General features: G+C 38.0%; 1 protein-coding gene across 1 annotated transcript in view; it reads left to right on the forward strand.

Moving 5' to 3' along the window:
• The window catches only part of triqk (triple QxxK/R motif containing), a 101,430-nt gene that overhangs the window by 41,961 nt on the left and 37,463 nt on the right, over window positions 1-22,006 (forward strand). Inside the window, exon 2 of the mRNA XM_020531691.2 lies at window positions 13,402-13,483. Coding sequence (XP_020387280.1) covers window positions 13,423-13,483 — 61 coding nt within the window. The 5' untranslated portion in view covers window positions 13,402-13,422. The remainder of the gene's footprint in view (window positions 1-13,401; window positions 13,484-22,006) is intronic.

A 22,006-nucleotide genomic window follows, 5' to 3' on the forward strand; every position in this document is an offset into this window, starting at 1 on the left:
TCTTTGGATATGGGCATTGCTGGCTAGGCTAGCATTTATTGCTCATCACTAGTTGCCCTTTAGAATTATGGAATTCCTACGGAATTAGTGCAGAAAGAGACCATTCAGCCCATCGCGTCTGTTCCAAAGAGCATCTGACCCATACCCAGCTTTCCCCCCCCCCCCCCATCCCTGAAACCCTGTGTTTACCATGGCTAATCCACCTAGCCTGCACATCCTTACACTATGGGGCAATTTAGCATGACCAAACCATATGGGAGGAAACTTGAGCACCTGGCGGAAACCTACGTAGACATGGGGAGAAGGTGCAAACTCCACAGAGACAGTGACCCCAGGCTGGCACTGAACCCGGGTCTCTGGCGCCTTGAGGCAGCAGTGCTAACTACTGTGCCACCCAGAGCAAGATGACCATGAGCTGCCTTGTTGAACCACTGCAGACTGTTTGGTTGTGGTAGGCCATGGGGAAGGGAATTTCAGAATTTTGACACTGTGACACTGAAGGAACTGCAATATATTTCCAGGTTAGGATAATGGAGGGGATCTTGTAGGTTTTTCGCTACCTTTGATCTGCTAGATGGAGGTGGTTGTGGGTTTGAAAGGTGCTGTCTAAGGATCTTTAATGAATTTCTGCAGTGCATTTAATAGCTGGTATATTGCTGATTGCTGATACTGACTGTTGGTGGTGGAGTGAGTGAATGTTTGTGGATGTGTTGTCAGACAAGCAGGCTGCTTTATCTTGAATGGTGTCAAGCTTCTTGAGAGCTCTTGGAGCTACGCTCATTCAGGCAAGTCAAGAGTATTTCATCACATCCCTGACAGAGAGGCTTTGGAGAGGCATGAGGTGAGTTACTTCCTGCAGTGATCCTAGCCCCTCTTTTGTTCTTGTAGCCATTATCTTTATATGGTTTGTAAAGTTCCATTTCTAGTCATTGGTAACCCTCAGGATGTTGGTACTGGGGGATCCAGTGACACTAACACTGTTGAATATCAACAGATAGTCTCTCATTGGAGATGATCATTGCCTGGCATTTGTATGGCATAAATGTTACTTACCACTTTTTGGCCCAAGCCTAGATATTGTCTAGGTTTTCCTGCATTTGTACATGGACTACTTCAGGATCTGAGGAGTGTCAAATGGTGCTGACGTACGGTTTTTAGCGAGTATCTCTAATTCAGACCTTATTATGAAGGGAAGGTCATTGATGAAGCAGTTGAAGATGGTTGGAACTAGGACATTAGTGTGCGGTGATGCATTTTGGGAGGACGAATGAGGCAAGGGAGCGCACGTTTAATGGTAGGACCCTAGGAAATGCAGAGGATCAGTAGGGTCTTGCTGTGCATGCACACAGATCCTTGAAAGCAACAACTCAGGTGGTTAATCTGGCTGGTGAGGAAAATGGGATATTTGCCTTTCCTAGTCAAGGCATTGAATACCAGAGTAGGGAGGTTATGATGGAACTGTGTAAGACATTGGGCTTTAGCTGGAGTTCTGTGTGCATTTTTGGTTGCTATAGGAAGGATTGTGATTGCATTCGAAGTGTGTCATGGAGATTCACCAGGCTATTGCTTGGACTGGAGCATTTAATCTATGAAGAGAGACTCAGTAGGCTTGCGTTGTTTTCCTTAAAGCAGAGAGGGTTGAGTGGGGACCTGACTGAGGTGTACAAAATTATGACGGGCATAGACAGGGCAGCTAGGAAGAAAGATTTCACTTTTAGAGCATTGATAACCAGTGGATAAAGTTTCAGGTAAAGAGCATGAGTTTTAGAGGGATTTAGACAAGAACTGTTTCAACCAGAAGATGATAGTTATCTGAAAGCATGGTAGAGACAAGAACCATCACAACATTGAAAGAGTATTTAGATCACTTGAGGTGCTGTAATTTAAAAAGCTGTGGGACTAGAGTGGATAGGTGTTTGAAGACTGGTTTGGACACTATGGGCCAAAGGGCCTCTTTTCATGTTTGAAATTTTATTACTCTGTTATAAGGATTATAAATTAAGACTACCTTGGAATAGTTATAATTTAAGAATGAGTTAGTTAATGACTATAGTTGATTACTGTGGTGGAGTACACATTTAGTTGTATTGTTATGGGTTACAACTTTGTTTGGTAAATGTAGCTTTAATTAACATACTGACAAAAGTGCATAATTGATGTGCTATGTTGCGGCTAAGTCAACAAGAACATTTGTATGCCTCAGACTCAAACATGAAATGTAGATTGTTAAGTTATGCAACTAAATATAAGTAAAAGAATGATGGAAGAGTTTAAGAGAATTTATTTAGAAGTGCCTTATGACAGAAAGTTCTATCCGTAAAGAATCTACAGTGACTACTCTTCTCAATATTTATTCATGTCTTTTGCAATAAAAAAGCTTTAAAGGGGCAGGGGAAGGGGACTAAGTGCTGTGAGAGAAGTGGTACAGGTATGAATGGGCAAATAATCTCTGTGCAAAATTACAGGTATTTTTAATCAACCTGTTCGTGGATATTATTGCGCACCTCTGGAACAGATGGAATTTGAACCTGGGTGTCTTGACCCGGGGTAAGAACACTATAATAGTGTAAATTCTGGATGCAATTTAAAGTAACGCATTTAGTGGCCCAAATTGGTTTACATATCATTCAAGACTGTGATGGTGGATGTTACAAGTAAGCTAATAGGATTCAAAGGATTGTCAGGGCAAGCAAATTTGTTGCCCAGGCCAAAGGGAGAAGTGATAGTTTGATTTGGCCCTGCATAAGGGTCTAAGTAAATGCATCTGGATAGGTGGAATGACTTTTGATCCGTATTGATCTGAGGGAAGTGATCTATAAATTATCATAGGTAAGATATGGTTTTATTTTGTATGGAGTTCATTTCAATGAATAAAATAAAGACATTGTTGTAAAACTGATGTTACTATGTGCTCTGTTACCTCTTCTGTAGTGCTCAGAAATACTGTAAATTTTATGTATGATGTTTATTTGTCATTAAATCAAAACAGTTGAAAGATTGTATCAGTTTCTAGGGTGGTAAGTTCATAGTATTGTTCTATTTTGCCAGATAAAATAGAAAAGCTTATGGTATGGATAGATTGTTATTTTAAAAAAACCCTAGTGTGTTTTTTGTAATTTGCTGCTTTATGTTAATGTAAATATGGTGGTATTGAGTCAAGCTGTCCACAAGATGTTTGGACTGTATTTAGTTGACAGCTATGGGAAATTAAAATTTTGTTTTGTGACTTGGATTTAACCTAAGGAAAAGTGACAATTATTTGGCTCACTCACATCACCCATTCACGTTTAATGTCAGATATGTGTGTGTTATTAGCAGGCTGACAGAACAACACGTAACCATGATTGGGTAATGACTACTGTAAATGGTTACAGTTGGTTCTGCTACCTCGCAATAGTTGTGTTCCTGCGCTACATCGCGTTATAGAAAATTGCGCGATAGAAATAATGGGGCCTATGGGAAAAGTGATGTTAGGTCACCAAAAAATATCACTCAAAAACCTAACACAAAGGCTAGCACAGTTTCAATAAATGTTTAATTCATATCTAATAAGGAAATAAAAATAAATTTAACACCTTACCTTGAAAAATGTCAAGATGACCCAATGGGGGAGGAGGTTTTAAGGCTGCTCTGTTGTTAATGCAGGGGCTGAGGGTTGCCGTCATCACCTTCAGGTGTGGTTGTGGTTGCAGGGTTAGGGTGAAAAATGGTTAATCCAGAAGTGGATGGATGTGGTTCATTTGTCTTCTGACTGTTTCTTGGGGGTTGGCTTAAAAAAGACATCCATTTTTTTGCTGCTTTGCCCTTTTTCTTCTTTCATGAAGAAGCTGTTCATAGGGTGCCAAATAAGATCTTAGTCATGAACTGCTACCTTGCTGCGTTCTGCATTGTAGTTATTGTTCTCTTAGAGCTGCAACTGCTTCTCAATTTCCCTCAGGATAGAAGACAAAACAGAAGTGAAAAGCTGTCATGGTGCTGCATCCTGGACTTCATCTTCATCTTCTACATCTCCAGCTTCCACTTCTCCCTCAGCGACAAGTTGTTTTAGGACAGCTGTAGAGTGGTCTTCACAGTGGGACTCAAGCAGCTCTTCAACATCCTCACTGTCCATTCCTTCAAATCCAACTTGCTTTGCAAAGGCAACATAATGCACACACCGATGGAATAGTGTTATAGCCAACACAAGTTCGCGCTTTAGAAATAGCATTCCCCGATTCATCAGTCGCATTACAGCCAATTCGCGATGCTGGAACACGCGTTATAGTGGAACCGACTGTGATGTTGTAGGTTGGCCGCAAGTGCTTTGTTTAGTCAAAAGGTGAAGTCATCACAGTCCTACTGGAACCAGATGCTGGTCTGTCATTAGACAGAGACGATTGGGTATGGTTTAACCTGAGAGTCACCATGGGTTAGGCACTGCACTGGCAGAAAATCCAGAGTCCCTTCATTTATTTTACCTGTGCGTAATTGTTAGAACAATTGCTGATTTTTCGTTATCTTATTTTTCTCTTTTTATCTGTGAACTGTGAGCTGAACGTGACCTTTTGACTGTGAGCAGCAGCTTGTGTTTCAAAAATCAAGCTGTTATTTGTTTTTGAGGTCAGGCCTGAAAATTAATTTCAACTAGATTTGTGTTAAAATTGGCCATAGATATTGCAAATCTAGAGAGGCCTTAAGCTCAATCAAATGGTAAATGTTGAATGTTAACTGAGACTTTGTGGGGAGATGGTGGTCTGGCAGGGAGAGGCCAGAGTTTGAACTGGTTAGTGGACTGTGTTTAGGTCAGCAAGATTGGGTTGCAAAAACAACACAGGTTGTATAGTTCCCTGGTGTCCCCTCATTATCAACTTGTTGAATGTTCAGAGAATAGAATCTCAGTTATAAGAATTAAATAAATATTCCTCAGAGCTTACTGGAAGCTAGCTGCATTCTCCAGTGTCAGCATAAACTAAGCAAATGTAATCCCATATGCCAATAATGTTACAGATTGTGGAGACTGCTTAAGTGAACTGGTCAGTTATGTCTTATTTTCCTTTTGATTTATCCCCCAATTCTGTCTGTCTGTCTGTCTATCTTTGTGTGAGAGTGGGGACTAGAATTGAAGAGGATTAGGTTTAAATCTTAGACATTAACCGGATTACCTTGTTGTTTAACTTCACTGTGCTAAAGTTACGGTATTATTAATAAATTAAGTATTTTGTTTGCACTATAAACTTGGTGCCTTGTGTCAATAATTCACAAAGTCTGTTACTGGTTATTCAGAAAGCCTAATTAGGCATCACTGGAGTCAACATTGAGGGTTATTGAGTATTCTAATTTTACTGTGTGGCAAAAACAGATATGGAAAGTCCGATTTGATTCAACTGACTGTCTCAGTGTGGTAATGATAGCCATTACCAAATTTTTAGGTCTGGCTTTCACTGTACACCTGTGTGTTATGAAATGACCAATGTGTTAGAATCAAGATGCAGAAAATAATATACTAAACAAACTTTGATTATTTTTAAGAAAATTATAATGTTTGGGATATTTGTGTGCACTATCATTTTTATAAATTATATTTTTATTATAAGTCTGTTCCTTTGAAACAATTTAAAATATTAGAAGAGTTTTTGTATTATGTGTCTCAAAATAAAGAATCCACTGAGTATTGTTATAGTGGTGAATCTTAGAAGAGGTTGAATGCTGAATAAAGATCTAGAAGGACTGCTGCGTCTAAGCTGTTTGATGAGATTACCTTTGTAATTTAACATTCTGTTAACTATTTACACTATTTAACTTAGCACAAGGCTCCGCACAGAATCATTTCTCTCCAGTGTATGCTGTCATGTGATCTCTCATACTACTGTATATCTCCACTAAGTCTATGACTTTATACATTAATTATATTTCCTACTCTACTGCCCAAAAAGAAAATTGTCTGTCTTCATCCCTGGCTCACAAAGATAAGTGCTTTGGCAGTTTTGCAAGTCTCTCGGACCTTGATCTTGGATTTTACGGAAGAAGATGGGAATCTCTGTACTCTTTAATTTTCCTCTCTACTGTTTTGTTTAATTGTGCAATGTCAATGCAAAGTTGCAGGGGTCTGTTTAGTTTTGGCACTGACACCATGCCAGAACCATTTTGTTGGCTTTGTCACTGGTGAATTCATTCCCTGATGTAACATTGCCTCAATATCATGCTTCACTTTCTTCAAATGTGGATGTGCAACTTTCCTCAGAATGAATAAGTACATAGATTTGGCATTCAATCTCAATGTAATATGGTAAGCTAATTTTAGTTTTCCAATCAATTTTGGGAAATTTACTCTGAATCCTTTTTGTCTTGTCTGGCCTTCCAATTTGTCAATGTTATTAATAAGTCACTGATTGTTGCAAGCTTTGCAGCTTAGTAATGAACACTTGATTTTGAATCATGTATAGGAGTTCTGTGATTTAGTTTCCTTTATGCTGCAGTGTTTCAGTGAACTGATCTTTAATTTTGAGTTGACTCCTTCTTCGTCCTTGGAATTGAATGGTCCGAGGCTGGAAAGTCTTTCTTAGCCACTTTTCTGTGACTAAAACAGCTGCTGCAATGTCTAACTTGAAAATTATTACGCACAAACTACAGTGCCTCAATTGGTTTTCTCCGTGAAGCCTCCCTGATGTCTCAAATAAAAATGCGGGATTGTTTTTTTCACCTCTGCCTTGCTAATTGCGCAATGTTCGCTAGTGTCTAATCTTCCTTTGATTGTAAAAAAAACTCTTCCAATACTCTGACCAAAATCTGATCCATCTTTCAGGGTTTTGTGTTCGCAATTATCCACTAATAGATCCAAATCATTAATTAAAGAATGTATGCTGTCTACTAGTGTTTGTTAAATTGTTTGTTAAATTTCATCCTTTCTGTGGTAATATTTCAGCCTTTGAATAAATGAGTATTGAAAGCTGAAATAACACCTTCAAATCTTTGTTAAAATATTTGTCTGTTTTCAATGCTGTTGATTGCACAAAGGTACTGACCTAGTTCTTGTTTGGTTTACCTGCTAACTTGAAGCCTTCCTGTACTTAGTGAACTGTTTGCGCCAGTTTTGCCACTTCTTGGTTTGTTTTGGGTCTCCCATGTGCTTGAAAGATTCTGGTAACAATAAAATTTGTTTCATGGCTTCTCTTTGCTGGAATTATTTCCTGCACTGTACCTTGTTCACAGTCACTCTGCTTATGGCTGCTTTCCAGTCACTTTTTTTTCTTTTTCGCACTGCTCTGTCTTGTTACTATTGGGCTTTGCTTTTACTTACTGTCTTTCTCCTGCTGCTGGGTCAGTCACTCGCTGTTACCATCTGTTGTCATGGTGGTGAGTTTCAGAAGAGGTTGTGTCCTGTGTAAGGATCTAGAAACACTGCTGAGTCGGAGTTGTTGGTAAGATTATCTTTCTAGTTAACATTCTGTGCAGAGTAATTTCTTGAATTGTGATCTGTTACATCACTACTATTAGAGGCTGACAACTGTTCACTATTTGAGTGTTAACCCTTTAGACTGAAAAATTGATAAACATTTGCTATATGCAGCCTGATCAACAAAAAATTACAAACGCAAATAGGTAAATCAAAATCCCAAACACATCCAAAGTAAACCTGTCTGTGTAATAGCTTAATCTGTGTGGAATTTGTAGTGATATTCAAAGCGTGTTCTTTATAAACAGGTTTGTGTTTTCATTGCAGAAAATATACTGGTGAACTCTTTCCTCCATTTTAGGCTCTGCCTGGTTTCTAAAAGCTCAAGCTTCTCAACATATAAGTATAAACTTAAAGTCAAGATCAAGCTCAAGTTAGGAGCTTGTTCATATATGAAACTTCAAGGGAAACAACCTACAGGCATATGCCTAACAACTTAATCTTGTATTTACATGCCTTCGTAAGTATTTGCATTTAAGATCGTGTCTTGCCTTAAAGGCCAGTGGATTGATTATCAGGGCAATTACTGAAAATATTGACCTCAGTTGTCTTGTACTCCTAGCTGAAAGCTTGTCAGCAGTGATATAGAAGAAAATTCAATCACTATAAGGACACATTGGAAAGATACATCACATTCGAGATTGATTATTTTTAATAGAAGAATTCTACGAACAACCAACTCTGATCAGTGTCATCTGTCAAGACAATCAGTGCTTTGGGATATAGTGTACTGAAGTTGCAAAGAAATAAAAAAGAACAAATTTCAACAAACTTGTAACAACAAACTTTAATTTGCATTCAGTGTTGATACATTTACTTCTTACATTTTGAGTCATCTGAGAACTCATCAGAATTCAGGCCGAACTGTGACCTGGTCAAGATGTCATTGTTCAAGTGGACTATCAGTCAACAAAGCCTGTATTTATTTAGTGCCTGCAGGATATTAAAACATCCAGAAGTACATTTAAAGAGGTGTTGAAGAATGGAAACTAAGCAGAACTTTAAAACACAATTTATGGATGTTATCATTTAGTAGTATCTGGGAAGGATGCTTGAGACCAAATTAAACTAGGGTATAGATGATGTTAATTGGGATATTTGGCTGAACATTTGACTCTGTTTATATATAAAGCGAAAGATAATCTGTGTGCACGGAGTTTGAACTACAAATAAAAATTTTATCAACAGCACTTTAAATTCTGGTATTTATCAGTAGTAGCAGTGGATGGTCAGCTGTTTGTAAATCAAGGATCAAAAGCAAAGCAGTATTCTAACCAAAGAATAATTTGGAGAAAACTTCAGAAAGGTTGGCTGAATCAAAGCAGAAAGTATCAGGATATGTCATATATATGTTTTCTGAAAACAAATCTTATGATCTGTGAAAGAATAAAGTAAACATATAGACTGTGCTTACTGCTTTAACAGTATCAAGAATCAAGGAGTGGTCTTGGCATTTTTTCTTCCATACAGGAGCAAGATAAGTTACACAGTTTTCTTTTCGATTTTGATGCCTGATGATTTGAACACAGATTAAAGTTAACTTCCGCAAATAAAATTGATCAAAAGGATGATTTACTAACTGCTTATTAAGTGTGGTCAGGTTTTGACAAATTTATAAAGAGTGAAGATAGTTCTCTAGAAGAATATAGAATGGAATTCAGTTGGTTCATACAAGACAGCAAAAATTTCAGCTGGGAAGTCGTCAATTGTATTGGCAGTTTTGATGGGAAATTTGTGGAAGAGCACAAATTGCTTGAAAAATGTCACAATTTTTAAAAAAATCCTTGAAAAACATTCCCTTCTTGCTGTATTCATAGTGAAAATGGGACAATTAATCGTGACACAAATTGAAAATACAATGCTAACAGGCTAGCGAGATCGTCTAGATACAGGTTGCAGGAGGCGGTACAAAAGAACTTTTAACCAAAGGAAGTTAGATCACAAGTACTTTTACAATTTTGATAGTTTTGAGATGCAAGGAGAATTTATGATTTACAATATAAGACTGAACCCCAGAAGTGCCAGGGTGTGGCCAATTAATATTTTAGATGTGATTCAAAATGCCATTTTGCCATAAATTGTCCCAAAAGGTATTAGAGCTTTCGAAATGAAAATGAAATGGAAGATCTAGATGAAGAAGATGGAGAAATTGATCAAAGAGAGGGAATTACATTAGTCATAAGAAGTTTCAGGCATGTGAGCAATGTGTTGGTGGCAGAATCTTTCAATTGTACAATGTTAGATAATGGTACATGTTTACATTGATTAATAAGGATTGGAGCAAAGTTAAGGAATTGAGACTGCACCAGTTTCAGGTCGGGGGATGATAACACAACATCTTTGAAAACAGTAGTCATTGCTTGTAAAATAACTGGAATCAATTACTCTATTAGCACAGATGTAGTATTTGGTGAAATATCATTGTTATCAAGTAGGCCATCAATGAAGAAAGTGTAGCTGAAGCTGGATATGGCAAATGATAAATTGTGTCATTTTTCATATTGTGTTTGGGAAATCTGTGCAATTGCATTTTGCACAATTGGGATTCTATTTATTCCGTTGTTGGAACATATCCCCCTGACTAAAGAAATTAAAGCAGTGCCATTGATATCAAGGGAGAAGTTTAGAAGACAAAAAAATGAATTGTATTAAAACTACTTTGCCCATCTGTTGTCCAAAGTTTAGTAAAGGATGAAGAGTACACTAAACTGATACTAGAGATAAATGATAAATGTGAGATTTACAAGAAAAACTGAAGGACACTGTCCTGGCCAATAGTAACTCAAAACTGAGCAAGGAATTTCATTTAGGCACTACCTATAGATATAAAGGTGTGAGAGTTCATTTTGCCTTGTGTAGATTTGGCAATCAGATTTATTTAGTTATCAATAACAGATATAAAGTTGGGGTGGCATAGTGGCACAGTGGTTACCACTGCTACCTTACAGTGTTGGATACCTGAGTTCAATTCCGCCATCGGGCGATTGTCTGTCTGCCAGCTTGCACGTTCTCCCCATGTCTGCATGGGTTTCCTCCAAGTTTTCTCTCACAGTCCAAAAGATGTGCAGGTTAGGTGGATTAGCCGTGCTAAATTGCCCACAGTGTCCAGGGATGTGCAGGATAGGTGGTTTAGCCATGAGAAGTGCAGTGTTACAGGGATAGGGTAGGGGGTGCGATGCCTTTGGAAGGTCGGAATGGATTCAATGGGCCAAATAGCTTACTTCCACACAGTAGGGATTCTATGATCGTAAAGGAAAGGAAAATAATTGTGGCTAATATATTAGAAATGCGATTAGGGACTGGACTTGGAACACTTGCAAATTTTTTCACTCCTAATGGGGGAAATTTGCTGATGATGAATTTAGAGATTTGTGTGCAAACATTAACATTATCATTATGAATATGGCAATAGAAAGCCTTTCTAGTAATGGGGTGTGTGAAAGGAACCATTTGATATTAGATAAAATGGTTCATAAAATTTTGGCAGATCAATCAAACTGTAAAGCCTGGCTTTCCATGGCTAAGAATTTGCTGCAAATGGTGGGAAGATGTTCTCCACATCAGTTAATTTTCGATAGAAAGCCAAAAGTTCCATCAGCCATAAGTGATTAGTTGCAAGCTAGGAAAGGGAGCACAATTAGCTGTATCTTTTTGGATCATTTGAATGCATTGATACAAGCAGAAAGACTTTCATTGAAGCTGAAATCTTCTCAAGCCTTAAGACATAATGTAAGGCCATTGAAAACTAGTTTCAAATAGGGAGAAATGGTTTATTTTAAAGAGAGTGGCTTTGAGCTAGGCTAGTGGTATGAGATTTTGAAGAAAAACTGAGGACCAAGATACAAGTGTGCATTCATCTATGGCAGGAAAAGCGTTTTTGAAGATCTTCCTGGTTTACTATAAACAAACATTTCTGCAGGGGAATTAGCCAGCAATTCAGTCTTTCTGCACTGTCCAAAAGAGGAGACAAATTAACCAGGACACTCAGCATACATGGCCTACATGATGCTGCTGGAGTTTGGCGATTGTCAGTAAGGTCTGTCTTATTAGAAATGTCCATCTCCAGTTGAAAGAAGACCCTGCACTGTTTTACTGACACCATAGTGGGCAGCTATTGGGCTTCTTTATGATGCATGATTTATTTTGTGGCGTGGTAGCAGTGAATTTGAAAACCCTCATAAATTTGCTTAAAATTGGAAGCCATGCTTCATGGATTTAGGTATATTGGATTGGAAAACAAGCAAGATAGATCAAATATTGCTTTCCATACCAAGCATATTTGAAAAATAGCAAGCTCATTGCTGTTCCAAAGTAGGGCCTCACAAAAGACATGGCATTTCCAAACTAAAATGGAGGAATTGCCAAGTCTAATTGGTTGGCTGAATTGGCTGGTCACCAAATGAGGCCAGTGCAGTTTTGAGGTCTTATAATTGAGTATGTCTTGAAAAATCCCAAAATGGAAGATATTATTTTGGCAAAGGAAGCATTGAAAACATTTTAATTGGAGTCTTGTATTATGAAATTTCCACCATTAGAATATGTCAGAAACATAAAGCTTATTGATCTGGATATTTTGAAGAATGGCAGTCACAGTCAAATTGCCACTTCATTTCAGTTTTTGACATTATGACTGAGCTCCAAATTCCTGGCTAGCAGTTGCAATCTTGGCTCCTTCAGAATTATGGAATGTACCTAAAGGCCAACAGTTCCCTCGTACTTCAGGACAGTCAAGGGAAGTCAGACCACATTGGGAGAGGGAGGATAGGTTCAGGTCCAAAAGAGGTGGGGTGTCATCCAGGATGGTGTCAAATTGGGTTTTGCTGTCAGGCGGATAGGTGCAAAGGATATAGGTCAGATCTGGGGGTTCAAGGCCAGCAACAGTGGGATGTTGGTTCCTGGAGGAGTGTGGTTGGAATTGAGCTGGTTTGGCGTGGGGTTGGTTGGATGGATACTTGTCAGAGGTTGGGGAGTTGTAATGGGGCTGGGTGAATGATGGGTAGGGAGTCAGTATAATAGTGACGCAGGAGTCAGACTAGGTTTTTGGCCCTCTAAATTTTTCTAGGTGACTATTTGTGAAACTGGACCAGAATTATTTAACTTTAATGGATTTTTTTCGAAGGTTCAACATGCTGGGTAATTGTCCTTTGGAATTTTCAATTTCTGGGTAATACCCACTGCATTTATGATTCCTCATGGTTCCAATGATCACTTCCAGTCTGTGCTGCTGCAGTGACACTTGGACCATCAGAATATCTAGCCCATTGATTTTAGTGATACTAGTAACAAATCTCTGTGCTGGGTTCTCAAGTACCGGAGCATTTATACTACCCCTTCAGAATGTTGCCCTTTAACTTAGAAAAGTAAAACAAAAAATTAGAAGAGCAACACTCAGGAAGCTCGACACCAGCCAGGATAGAGCATTCAGACACTCTGCCATCACCATGTCATAGCTGTATTCACAAGATGTACTGCAACAACTCACCAGGGTTTCTTCAGCAGCACCTCCCCAGTCAGCATCTTTGACCTAAAATGAGAAAGGCAACAGGTGCTTGGGAATATCACAACCGCCAAGTTGTTTTATCATTTCTGGATCAATATCCTGACGTTTCCTGTCTGACAGCTGTGTAGGAGGACTTTAACATGGTCTGCATCAATTGAAAGAGGCTGCTCACCACCACCTTCTCAAGGAAGTTAGAGATGGGCAATAAATGTTTACTTTGTCAACAATACTCTCATCCTATGGAATAATAGAAAACAATTTCTTTTGGAAGAAGAACTGTGTGTCCATCGAGAGTTTGTTAGAAAATATGAAACCGAGATGAACATCTTAATTTAGCTTACAAATTGCTTTTAAAAGAGCAATTCACTCTAAATGGAGTTAGAAGTCATTAGTTAAATATTTATCATTATTAAAATATTTGAGTTTCTTTTGGAACATATCTCCTGATCACAGTATTCTTAATTTGTAGGTATTCTGTGCAGCACTGAAAATGGGAAGGAAAGATGCTGGTGCTTCTAAAATCCCAATTGATCACTACCGGAAACAAATAGGTATTATTTTAATTCTTTAAATATTGCATATTCCAGATTTTGAAATAACTATAAAAGTCTTAACTGCACCAGTTCTAGAGCAAATCATTATATTTTGCTGAAGGAATATTCCAAACATCTTTGTACGTTCATTTGAAAATTACACCAATTTATTTCACACATTATTTATCAAAGAGTTTAAACTTTAGACCTGACTCACATTTAGAAATAACCAATTTATGGTTTATGGGACAAAGTTTCCAATTTGGTGAGGTGGTGATGTAACAGTTTAATATCATTGGAGTCACCAATTTTACTTAAGCCAATTAAGCTTGCTCACTCGTCATCCTGTCCTTTTTGTTTTATATCAACTCCTTGTCCCCAAACCTATTACATTCTAAATCATCACTGTTCTCATTAAATCTCTCTCTTATCTCATTTCAGTGTTGTCCTGTAATCTGCCTTCTTGGCCAACAAGTCTTCTTGGCCTCAGACTTTGGTTCTTCAACTAACCTTTTGTGTCCAAAAGCAAAATACTGTTGGATGTTGGAAACTGAAATAAAAGCAGAAAAAATGCTATGAGCACTGTCTTCCCATAATCTCACAGTTCTTTTATTTTATCAACTGTAAAAGCCTTCTCAACTATTTGCTTTTTGTCAGTTCTACCACACACAAACTCCATTGATTAGCCTGTATTTCCTAATCTATTTATTTAGTACTTTTTCTCTCCCCTCTGTAAAGAGCTCTGAACATTCTCTGTGTTGAGATGAGAATATATCCTTTGTGCAGTGAAAGATTGGAATGGAAACACCTCTTTAATATAGATTTAACAATCCATCACCTGAATACAAAGGTTTGCAATACGATTTATAGACTAGTTTGCCAGCCTAGTTCATTAACGGAACTTAAAAGGCTTTCTAGTGAGGCTGTGATTCTTTCCACTTGGTTTAAATCCCTGTTAAGGAAGAGTGACTGTAGCTAGATGAACAGTTGGAAGCTCATAGTACTTTGAGCTGATAGGCTATGGGCTTTCGGCTGGTTTAGTTCTACATTATTCCTGGAGATTCCTAAGGCTTGGCTGCTGACTGCCTGTATTTAAGGGAGCCTAAACTTGGGTGTTTCATAAGTGAACATACAATGAGAGATTGTGCACTCTACATTTGGTAAGTAGCAACTTCATTCATGAATTTCTCAATAGCATAGTTTGGATACACTTAGCAAAGTGATGGGCTTACCAGCAATTCCTCCTTTCCAACATTGCAATGAGTATCCTGCATTAATTCCAGCTTGTTCAAAATACTGCTGGCCAAATCCTATCCATTTTACCCATCTTGCCTGCTGATCTGTATTACCTTCATCCTCAAATCAGAATTGAGTTTAAATCCTTATTATTATTCTCAGATTGTGAACTCAGCTGCTGTGGGGAATTAAACCTGCATGACAATAGCACAGTGTATCTTGTTGATATTTACTAGTTTTGTAACTCTTTTTATATTTAGTTTGTGTGAGTGTTTGTATGCAAAGAAATGATTATTTTGACACATCCACTGTTATTCTTCAGGTATAAGATGTGAATGACATCATAATTTTTGATGGCCTGTTGTTTTGAGAATTTTTGCCATTTCTGCTTCTGGGCTGCATTGTAACAGTTTACTTTTAATTATATGCAAATACTGCATGTGACAGAACTGTTAACTGACTTGCTGTAACGGAATCAATTCATAATAAAATATACAAAATAATGAATATCTTGTTAATATGCCTGTCATATTTTCATCCTATTATGTTATGCTGTCCCACTGTGACAGTTTATCACATAGTAACTGGAGCTATGCAAGATCCAAATCAGTTGCAGAGCATGTGATCCTGAATAGCAAAATTAAATGCTTGTGTATACTTATTGAGAATAACAGATGAGCCTGTTAACCACAGGCCAATCAGTTTCACATTAAAGGTGGGAAACTACTTGAGACCAATGTCAAAGATAAAATTAATTCTCAAAGGGAGAAGAATTGGTTAAGAAGGAACAGCCAGTATGAATTTGTTAAGAAGGGTTAAACAGATGTTTAGTGCCTTCTTTCACTGTAAGAGAATCAAATATCAACCTAGAAATATTTGTAATCAAGAGATGAAAGAGAGGGATGAACTTAACAGCTGCAATCACAAGGGGAATGATAGTGAGAAACTATTAGAACCAAAGGCTGACAAGGCCCATAGACCTGGTGGACTTCAGGGATCCCAATAGAGAAAGCTATTCGAAAATTCTTTTGTTCTGGAAAGGTCACATGAGATTGCAAAATAGCAAATGTTATTCAAGAAAAGAAGGAGATAACCACAGGCCACATAGCTTAACGTTTGTCATAGGGAAAGTGCACAACTATTATTCAGGAGGTTGTAGAAGAGCGTTTAGAAAACCTTAATGCAATTAGGCAGAGTGAAAATAGCTGTGTGAAAGGGAAACCATGTTTGACTAATTTATGAGATATTGTTTAAAACAATAAGTAATATGGATAAAAGAGACCTTGTAGATGTTGGGCACTTTCCAAAAGATGTTTGGTAAATTGCCACATCAGAGGTTTCCATGCTAATTAAGAGCTCATGGTGTAGGGTGGAACATAGTACATGGATAAAGGATTATTGATTAGCTGACAGGACCCAGTAAGTAGGGCTAAAAAGATCATTTTCAGATTGGCAAGTTGTAACTAGTGGTATACCACAGGGATCAGTGCTAGGGTGTAAACTATTTATCATCCACGTAAATGATTTGAATGAAGGAACCAACGACATGCTTGCTAAATGTGCTGATGAGACAAGGGTAGAACATAAAGAATCTACAAAGGGATTTAGATAGGCTGATTGAGTAGAAAAAACATTGGAAAATGGTGTATAATGCAGGAAAATGTGAACTTGTCCAGTTTGGCATGAAGAATAGAAAAGCAGCATGCTATTTAAACATGATTGTGAAAAACATAAATAAATGTGGAATTCTTTACACTGGGTGTCCCAAAACACGAGTCACAGAAAGTTAGTATGCAGTTACATCAATATTATGAGAAGAATGGGATATAAATGTAGGTTGCAATTGTATTGGGCATTAATGAGAACACTGTATGGTATTAAAAATAGTTCAGAGATGTTCCTCCAGCTCCACACTGTATTGACTCTGGGATGAAGGTGTTGTTTTATGTGGAAAGATTGGACCTGCATATCCATTGATGTTTGGATGAATGAGAAGTGATCTTATTAAAAAAAGATCCTGAGGGGAACTGACAGGCTAGATGCTGAAAAAATGTTTCGCATTGTAGGAGAAAATATAACTAGGAACTCAGTTTAAAACTAAGGATGAGTGGAGATCAGGAGATTTGGTTGGCCTACGGAATTCTCTTCTCCAGAGAGAAGTGGAGGTAGGGTCATTTTATATTCTTTTAGACAGAGTTGCATTGATTTTTGATCATCAAAATGAGTAAAATGGAGATAGTCTATCAATATGGATGGAGGATTAGCTAATTAACAGAAGACAGAGAGTTGAGATGGGAGCCATTTTATGGATGGCAACCTGTAACTAGTGGAATGCCATAGGGAGTAGCACTGGGCCACAATTATTAACTATATATATTTAATGACTTGGATGAGGAAAGTGAATGTGGATGATACAAAAATAGATGGGAAGGCAAGTAGCAAAGTTAACACAAAAATCTGCAAATGCATATAAACAGGTTAAGCACGTGAGCACAAACTTTGAAGATGGAGATAATGTTGGAAAATGTAAGGTTATGTATTTTGGCAGGAGGAGCTGAATGTTACGTAAATGGAGAGAGACTGTCGAAAGCTACTGAACAAAGAAATTTGGAAGGCCGTTTGCATGAATCACAAAAACCTAGCATCCAAGTTCAACGGGTAAACAAGGGGTCACACGTTAAAGGTGAAGATGAGGAAGAATTTCTTCAATCAGAGGGTAGTGTATCTGTGGAATTATATACTGCAAAAGGCTATCACAGGTGGGTTGTGAAGTATTTTCAAGGCTGAGATAGTCAGAGTTTTAATTAATAAGGGAATTGAGGGCTATGGGGAAATGTCAGGGAAGTGGAGTTGAAGATTATTGGATGGTGAAGCGGACCCAATGGGCTGACTGTCCTACTTCTGCTCCAGTCTTATGGGTATAATGGTTTGATAGGAAAGTGGAGACTATAATTGGATCAACCATGATGTTTGCAAATGGTGGAGTAGGCACGAGAGGCCAGATGTTTGTATGTGCATTCAGTGTCCCTTTGTTAAGGAAAAACTGTGCCTGTCTAACCTGATTTGAGTTCTTCGATGAAGTAACAGGGTAGGTGGATGGAGAAAGTACACGAAACGTCTGTATAAAATTTCAAAACACATGATAAAGTTCAGTATAACAGACCTATTTGTAAAATAAGTGCATATGCTATTACAAGGAAAGTGTTAATTGAATGTATAATTGGTGTGCGTATTTTTAATATGGTAAAGTCCCACAATTCGCTATTTGCCATTTGTGATTTTGCAAATCCACCTATAACATTGTGGGTCCAAAGTTTGATTATCTGCAGTTTTTGATGGAAAAAATCTAAAAGAAAATGTCAAAAAATTAAAAAGCACTTAAATTAGAATTTAAAAAGTCTTGAGATCCAGAATGTGACCATGACATACTGTACTTTATTTCCTGGCCTAGAAGGTGTGGGCTGTGCATGTATCATTTGCAATGTAGCTCACTGGAGTGTTTGTTTTTTGGCATTCATTGTTATGATCATTTTATTCTGCTGGAGAACCTTGTACTCAGGGCAGGTGTGACAAACTTTTTATGTTTTTCATTTTGTTACAACAATTTTTCCAGTTGGATATCTCTCGATGTATTAAGAAGATCGTTTTGATTACTTTTTATCTTCTGCTGTGTATTGTAATTATCAAACTTTTGGAGGGTTGAAATCGTCTGTTTGACTGCCCTTAAAAAATATGTTTGTCATTGGCAAGGCTATCCAAGAATGTAATTTTCATGAATGGTGGGACTTTACAGCATATATTTGAACTTGTGTATAGGGACTACAATTTTAGGAGTTTGTGAATCCTACAAAATTTGAAAACCTAGTAAATTGTGAGCAAAATGGTAATGGACTTCAGGAGAACATGGACTGGTGAAATGGACGTGGAACAAAGTACTGCGGGTGCTGGAAATCTGAAACAAAGAATGCTGGAGAAATTCAGCAGGTCTGGTGGCAGTATCTGGGAAGAGAGAAACAATTAACGCTTTGAGTCTGGGTCACTTCTTCAGACTTCATCAATTCCACATTGTTGTTTTGCTAAGAAATATGAACTGCACTGGCATTATCATCCACGAAAAATATAACATTAACAAGTCACCTAAAGTCCCTTCAATCCACATATGAATCTATGAGTCCTAAGTTTTTTTGAAGTGCTGATATGCATTACCTTGCGTTAATGTTATTTATTAATTTCCACATATAATTTACAATATTAAGGGCTCCTGGATCTTCTATAGTTCATTGATAAAACAAATAACTAACAATCAATTCTTAAGAAACTTCATTGTGTAAACTTTATAATCATGTTGCTATTTATGTTATTTTGCCCTTAAATCTAATTTGTAATATTCCCTTGAACTCCTTCCTTGCATTTCAGCATAGTGTTTTTGAGGATTTTTTTTAGCAAATGTGCTTTGAAAGTCTAAAAGTGTCGTGTAGTATTTCATCCATACTAGGGTCATAGAGTCATTTAGCTTGGAATCAGACACTTCGGTCCAACTTGTCCTTGCTGACCAGAAATCCCAATCTGACCTAGTCCCATTTGCCGGCTTTTGGCCCAAAGCTCTCTAAACCCTTCCTATTCATATACCCATCTAGATGGCTTTTAAATTTTAATTAAATTGTAATTGTACCAGTATCCACCATTTCCTTTGGCAGCTTGTTCTATACACGCACCACCCTCTGCGTGAAAAAGTTACCCCTCAGGTCCTTTTTAAATCTTTCCCCTCTCACCTTAAACCTATGCCCTGTAGTTTTGAATACCTCCACTCTAGGAAAAAAGACTCTGGCTATTCGTCCTATTTGTACCCGTCATGACTTTATAAACCTCTGTAAGGTCACTCCTCAGCTTCTGACACTCCAGGGGACAAAAGCCCCAGCCTATTCAGCCTCTCCCTATAACTCAAACTGTCCAGTCCTGGCAACGTCCTCCTAAATCTTTTCTGCACCCTCTCAAGTTTAACAACATCCTTCCTATAGTGGGGCAATCAGAATTGTATGCAGTATTCTAATAATGGCCTCACCGATGTCCTATACAGCCACAATATGACATCCCAACTCATATATTCACTGTTCTGACCAATGAAGGCAAGCATGCCAAATGCCTTCTTCACCACCCTATCTACCTGCAACTCAACTTTCAAGGAATTATGTACCTGGACCCCTAGGGCTCTTTGTTCGGCAACACTCCCCAGGACCATACCATTAATTGTTTAAGTCCAACCCTGGTTTGCCTTACCAAAATGCAACACCTCACATTTATCTAAATTAAACTCTGTCTGCCAGACCTCCAAGATAGAGGATGGTGGTAGAGGGTTGCTTTTCAGTCTGGAGCCTGTGACCAGCGATGTGCCACAAGGTTTGGTGCTGGGTCCACTACTTTGTGTCATTTATATAAATAATTTGGATGTGAACATTGGAGGTACGGTTGTATGTTTGCAGATGACACCAAAATTGGTGGTATAGTGGACAGTGAAGAAGGTTATCTAGAGTACAACTGTACCTTGATCAGTGGGGCCAATGGGCTGATATTGCTGGTGTTCCTTTGAGAAGGCTCATAAATTTAGGGGATTATGACCTATCTTAGCAAACAAAATGCACATCAAGTTGAAAGTAAAATTATCTTATAAAGCACCCTTTGCAGTTCTCTAATTTCCGTCGCTTGAACAATTTTGTGACATTTTGTTTTGTTTTATTCATTCATGGTACACGGGCCTTGCTACTAGGCCAGCATTTATTGCTAGTCCCTAGTTGTGCTTGATCAACATACCAAACGCCTCATTTTTTGCAAGTTACTTTTATAACTAAAATATTTTATCAGGATATATTTTATTGCCATTTCCACTATCCATTTTCCACTTTTTTCAGATTTCTCCTATTTCATTCTGACAATTCTACTTTTCCCATTTCCACTTCAGTCAAAATACACACATGCTCAGTAACAGCTGCGACCTTTTAGGATTATCCCATGTTCTGATTCAACTTCAATGATTTACACGCCTTTTAAAATATATCCTGCGCTTCCTAATTCTTCTAATTATCAATTAAATCTATTCCTGGGGGCTGTTGTGCTGCAGTGGCAGTGTCCCTACCTCTAGGGCAGGAGCCTGGATTTAAGCCATGCCTGGTCCAGCAGTATGTATAATAGGTTGATGAGAAAATATCTTAAATCTATTTCTGCTCCTAAAAAAATCTGCTGTCTCCTCTCTAAGCAGCCGACATTTAAAGGATGCACTTTGACTGTACTCCGGGAAACTTAGTTTTCCAAATAAGCTAACCCCCTTTTGCACAGACGGGGAAAGTAGTTTAAAGGTGAACAATTCACTTTCTTGTTAAATTTTGTACTGCAGTACCTCCGTAAGAACTGAATCTCTCAGTAAAAGTACACAGAGCAAAATGATATTGTGCAGCAACAGATACACACAGCTGACATTAGCTAGCCAATTCTCATCAGCTGTTGTGTACATCAGACAAAAGGGAATTTGGCTCAATAGCACCTCCTCCAAAGAAGAAAAATTCCAATTTAACTCCAGCAAGGCAGTATTCATTAGATTTGCTTAACTCTGTAATTGAATAATTGTTCTTTGTTTATAAAAAGGACTCATGTATAAACGTAAACATAAAAGCGTGATCAGCTATTCAGTCCTATCCCTCCCCCTTCCCTTCCTCACTACCCCTCTAATTTTCTCTCCATCGCCACTGCAGGTGGTGCTCATGGCATTATATGGTTTCATTAGTACCGGCAGTTTTCTGGTACCCCTCCAAGTTGGCATTCTTCACAGGAGAGTTTAGACAGTGAGTGCCAAGAGGCTATTCCATAGGAAACATTGCAGCAGAACCCCATCAAGTCCTTGCTTGACATCTAAGCACACACAAGTAGTAATCAGGAACTGGAACGACTGGCTGGTTTTCTCTGAGGCATGAGACACTGAAACCAAATTATATTGCTTCCATTACTATCCTGACAAGATGAGATCCTTTACTGTTATATCGTTTAATGGAGGCTGCATGAATAAACCTGATTCAGATGTTGAGAAAGCTAGTTTTATGCAGTGAATAAGAACTAGATCTGTTATCCGATAATCTGCCTGTGAATTGCAATAATGTTGTCCTTTATAAAACTGTTTTTATAGATATCTTATTAGTAGTGAATAAAACAAGATTAGTCAAATAAAAACCAAAAGAACTGCAGATGCTGTAAATCAGGAACAAAAACAAAGTTGCTGGAAAAGCTCAGCAGGTTTGGCAGCATCTGTGGAGGAGAAAA

This window comes from Rhincodon typus, chromosome 4 (assembly GCF_021869965.1).
Source record: "Rhincodon typus isolate 14 chromosome 4, sRhiTyp1.1, whole genome shotgun sequence".
NCBI classification, from domain to species: domain Eukaryota; kingdom Metazoa; phylum Chordata; class Chondrichthyes; order Orectolobiformes; family Rhincodontidae; genus Rhincodon; species Rhincodon typus.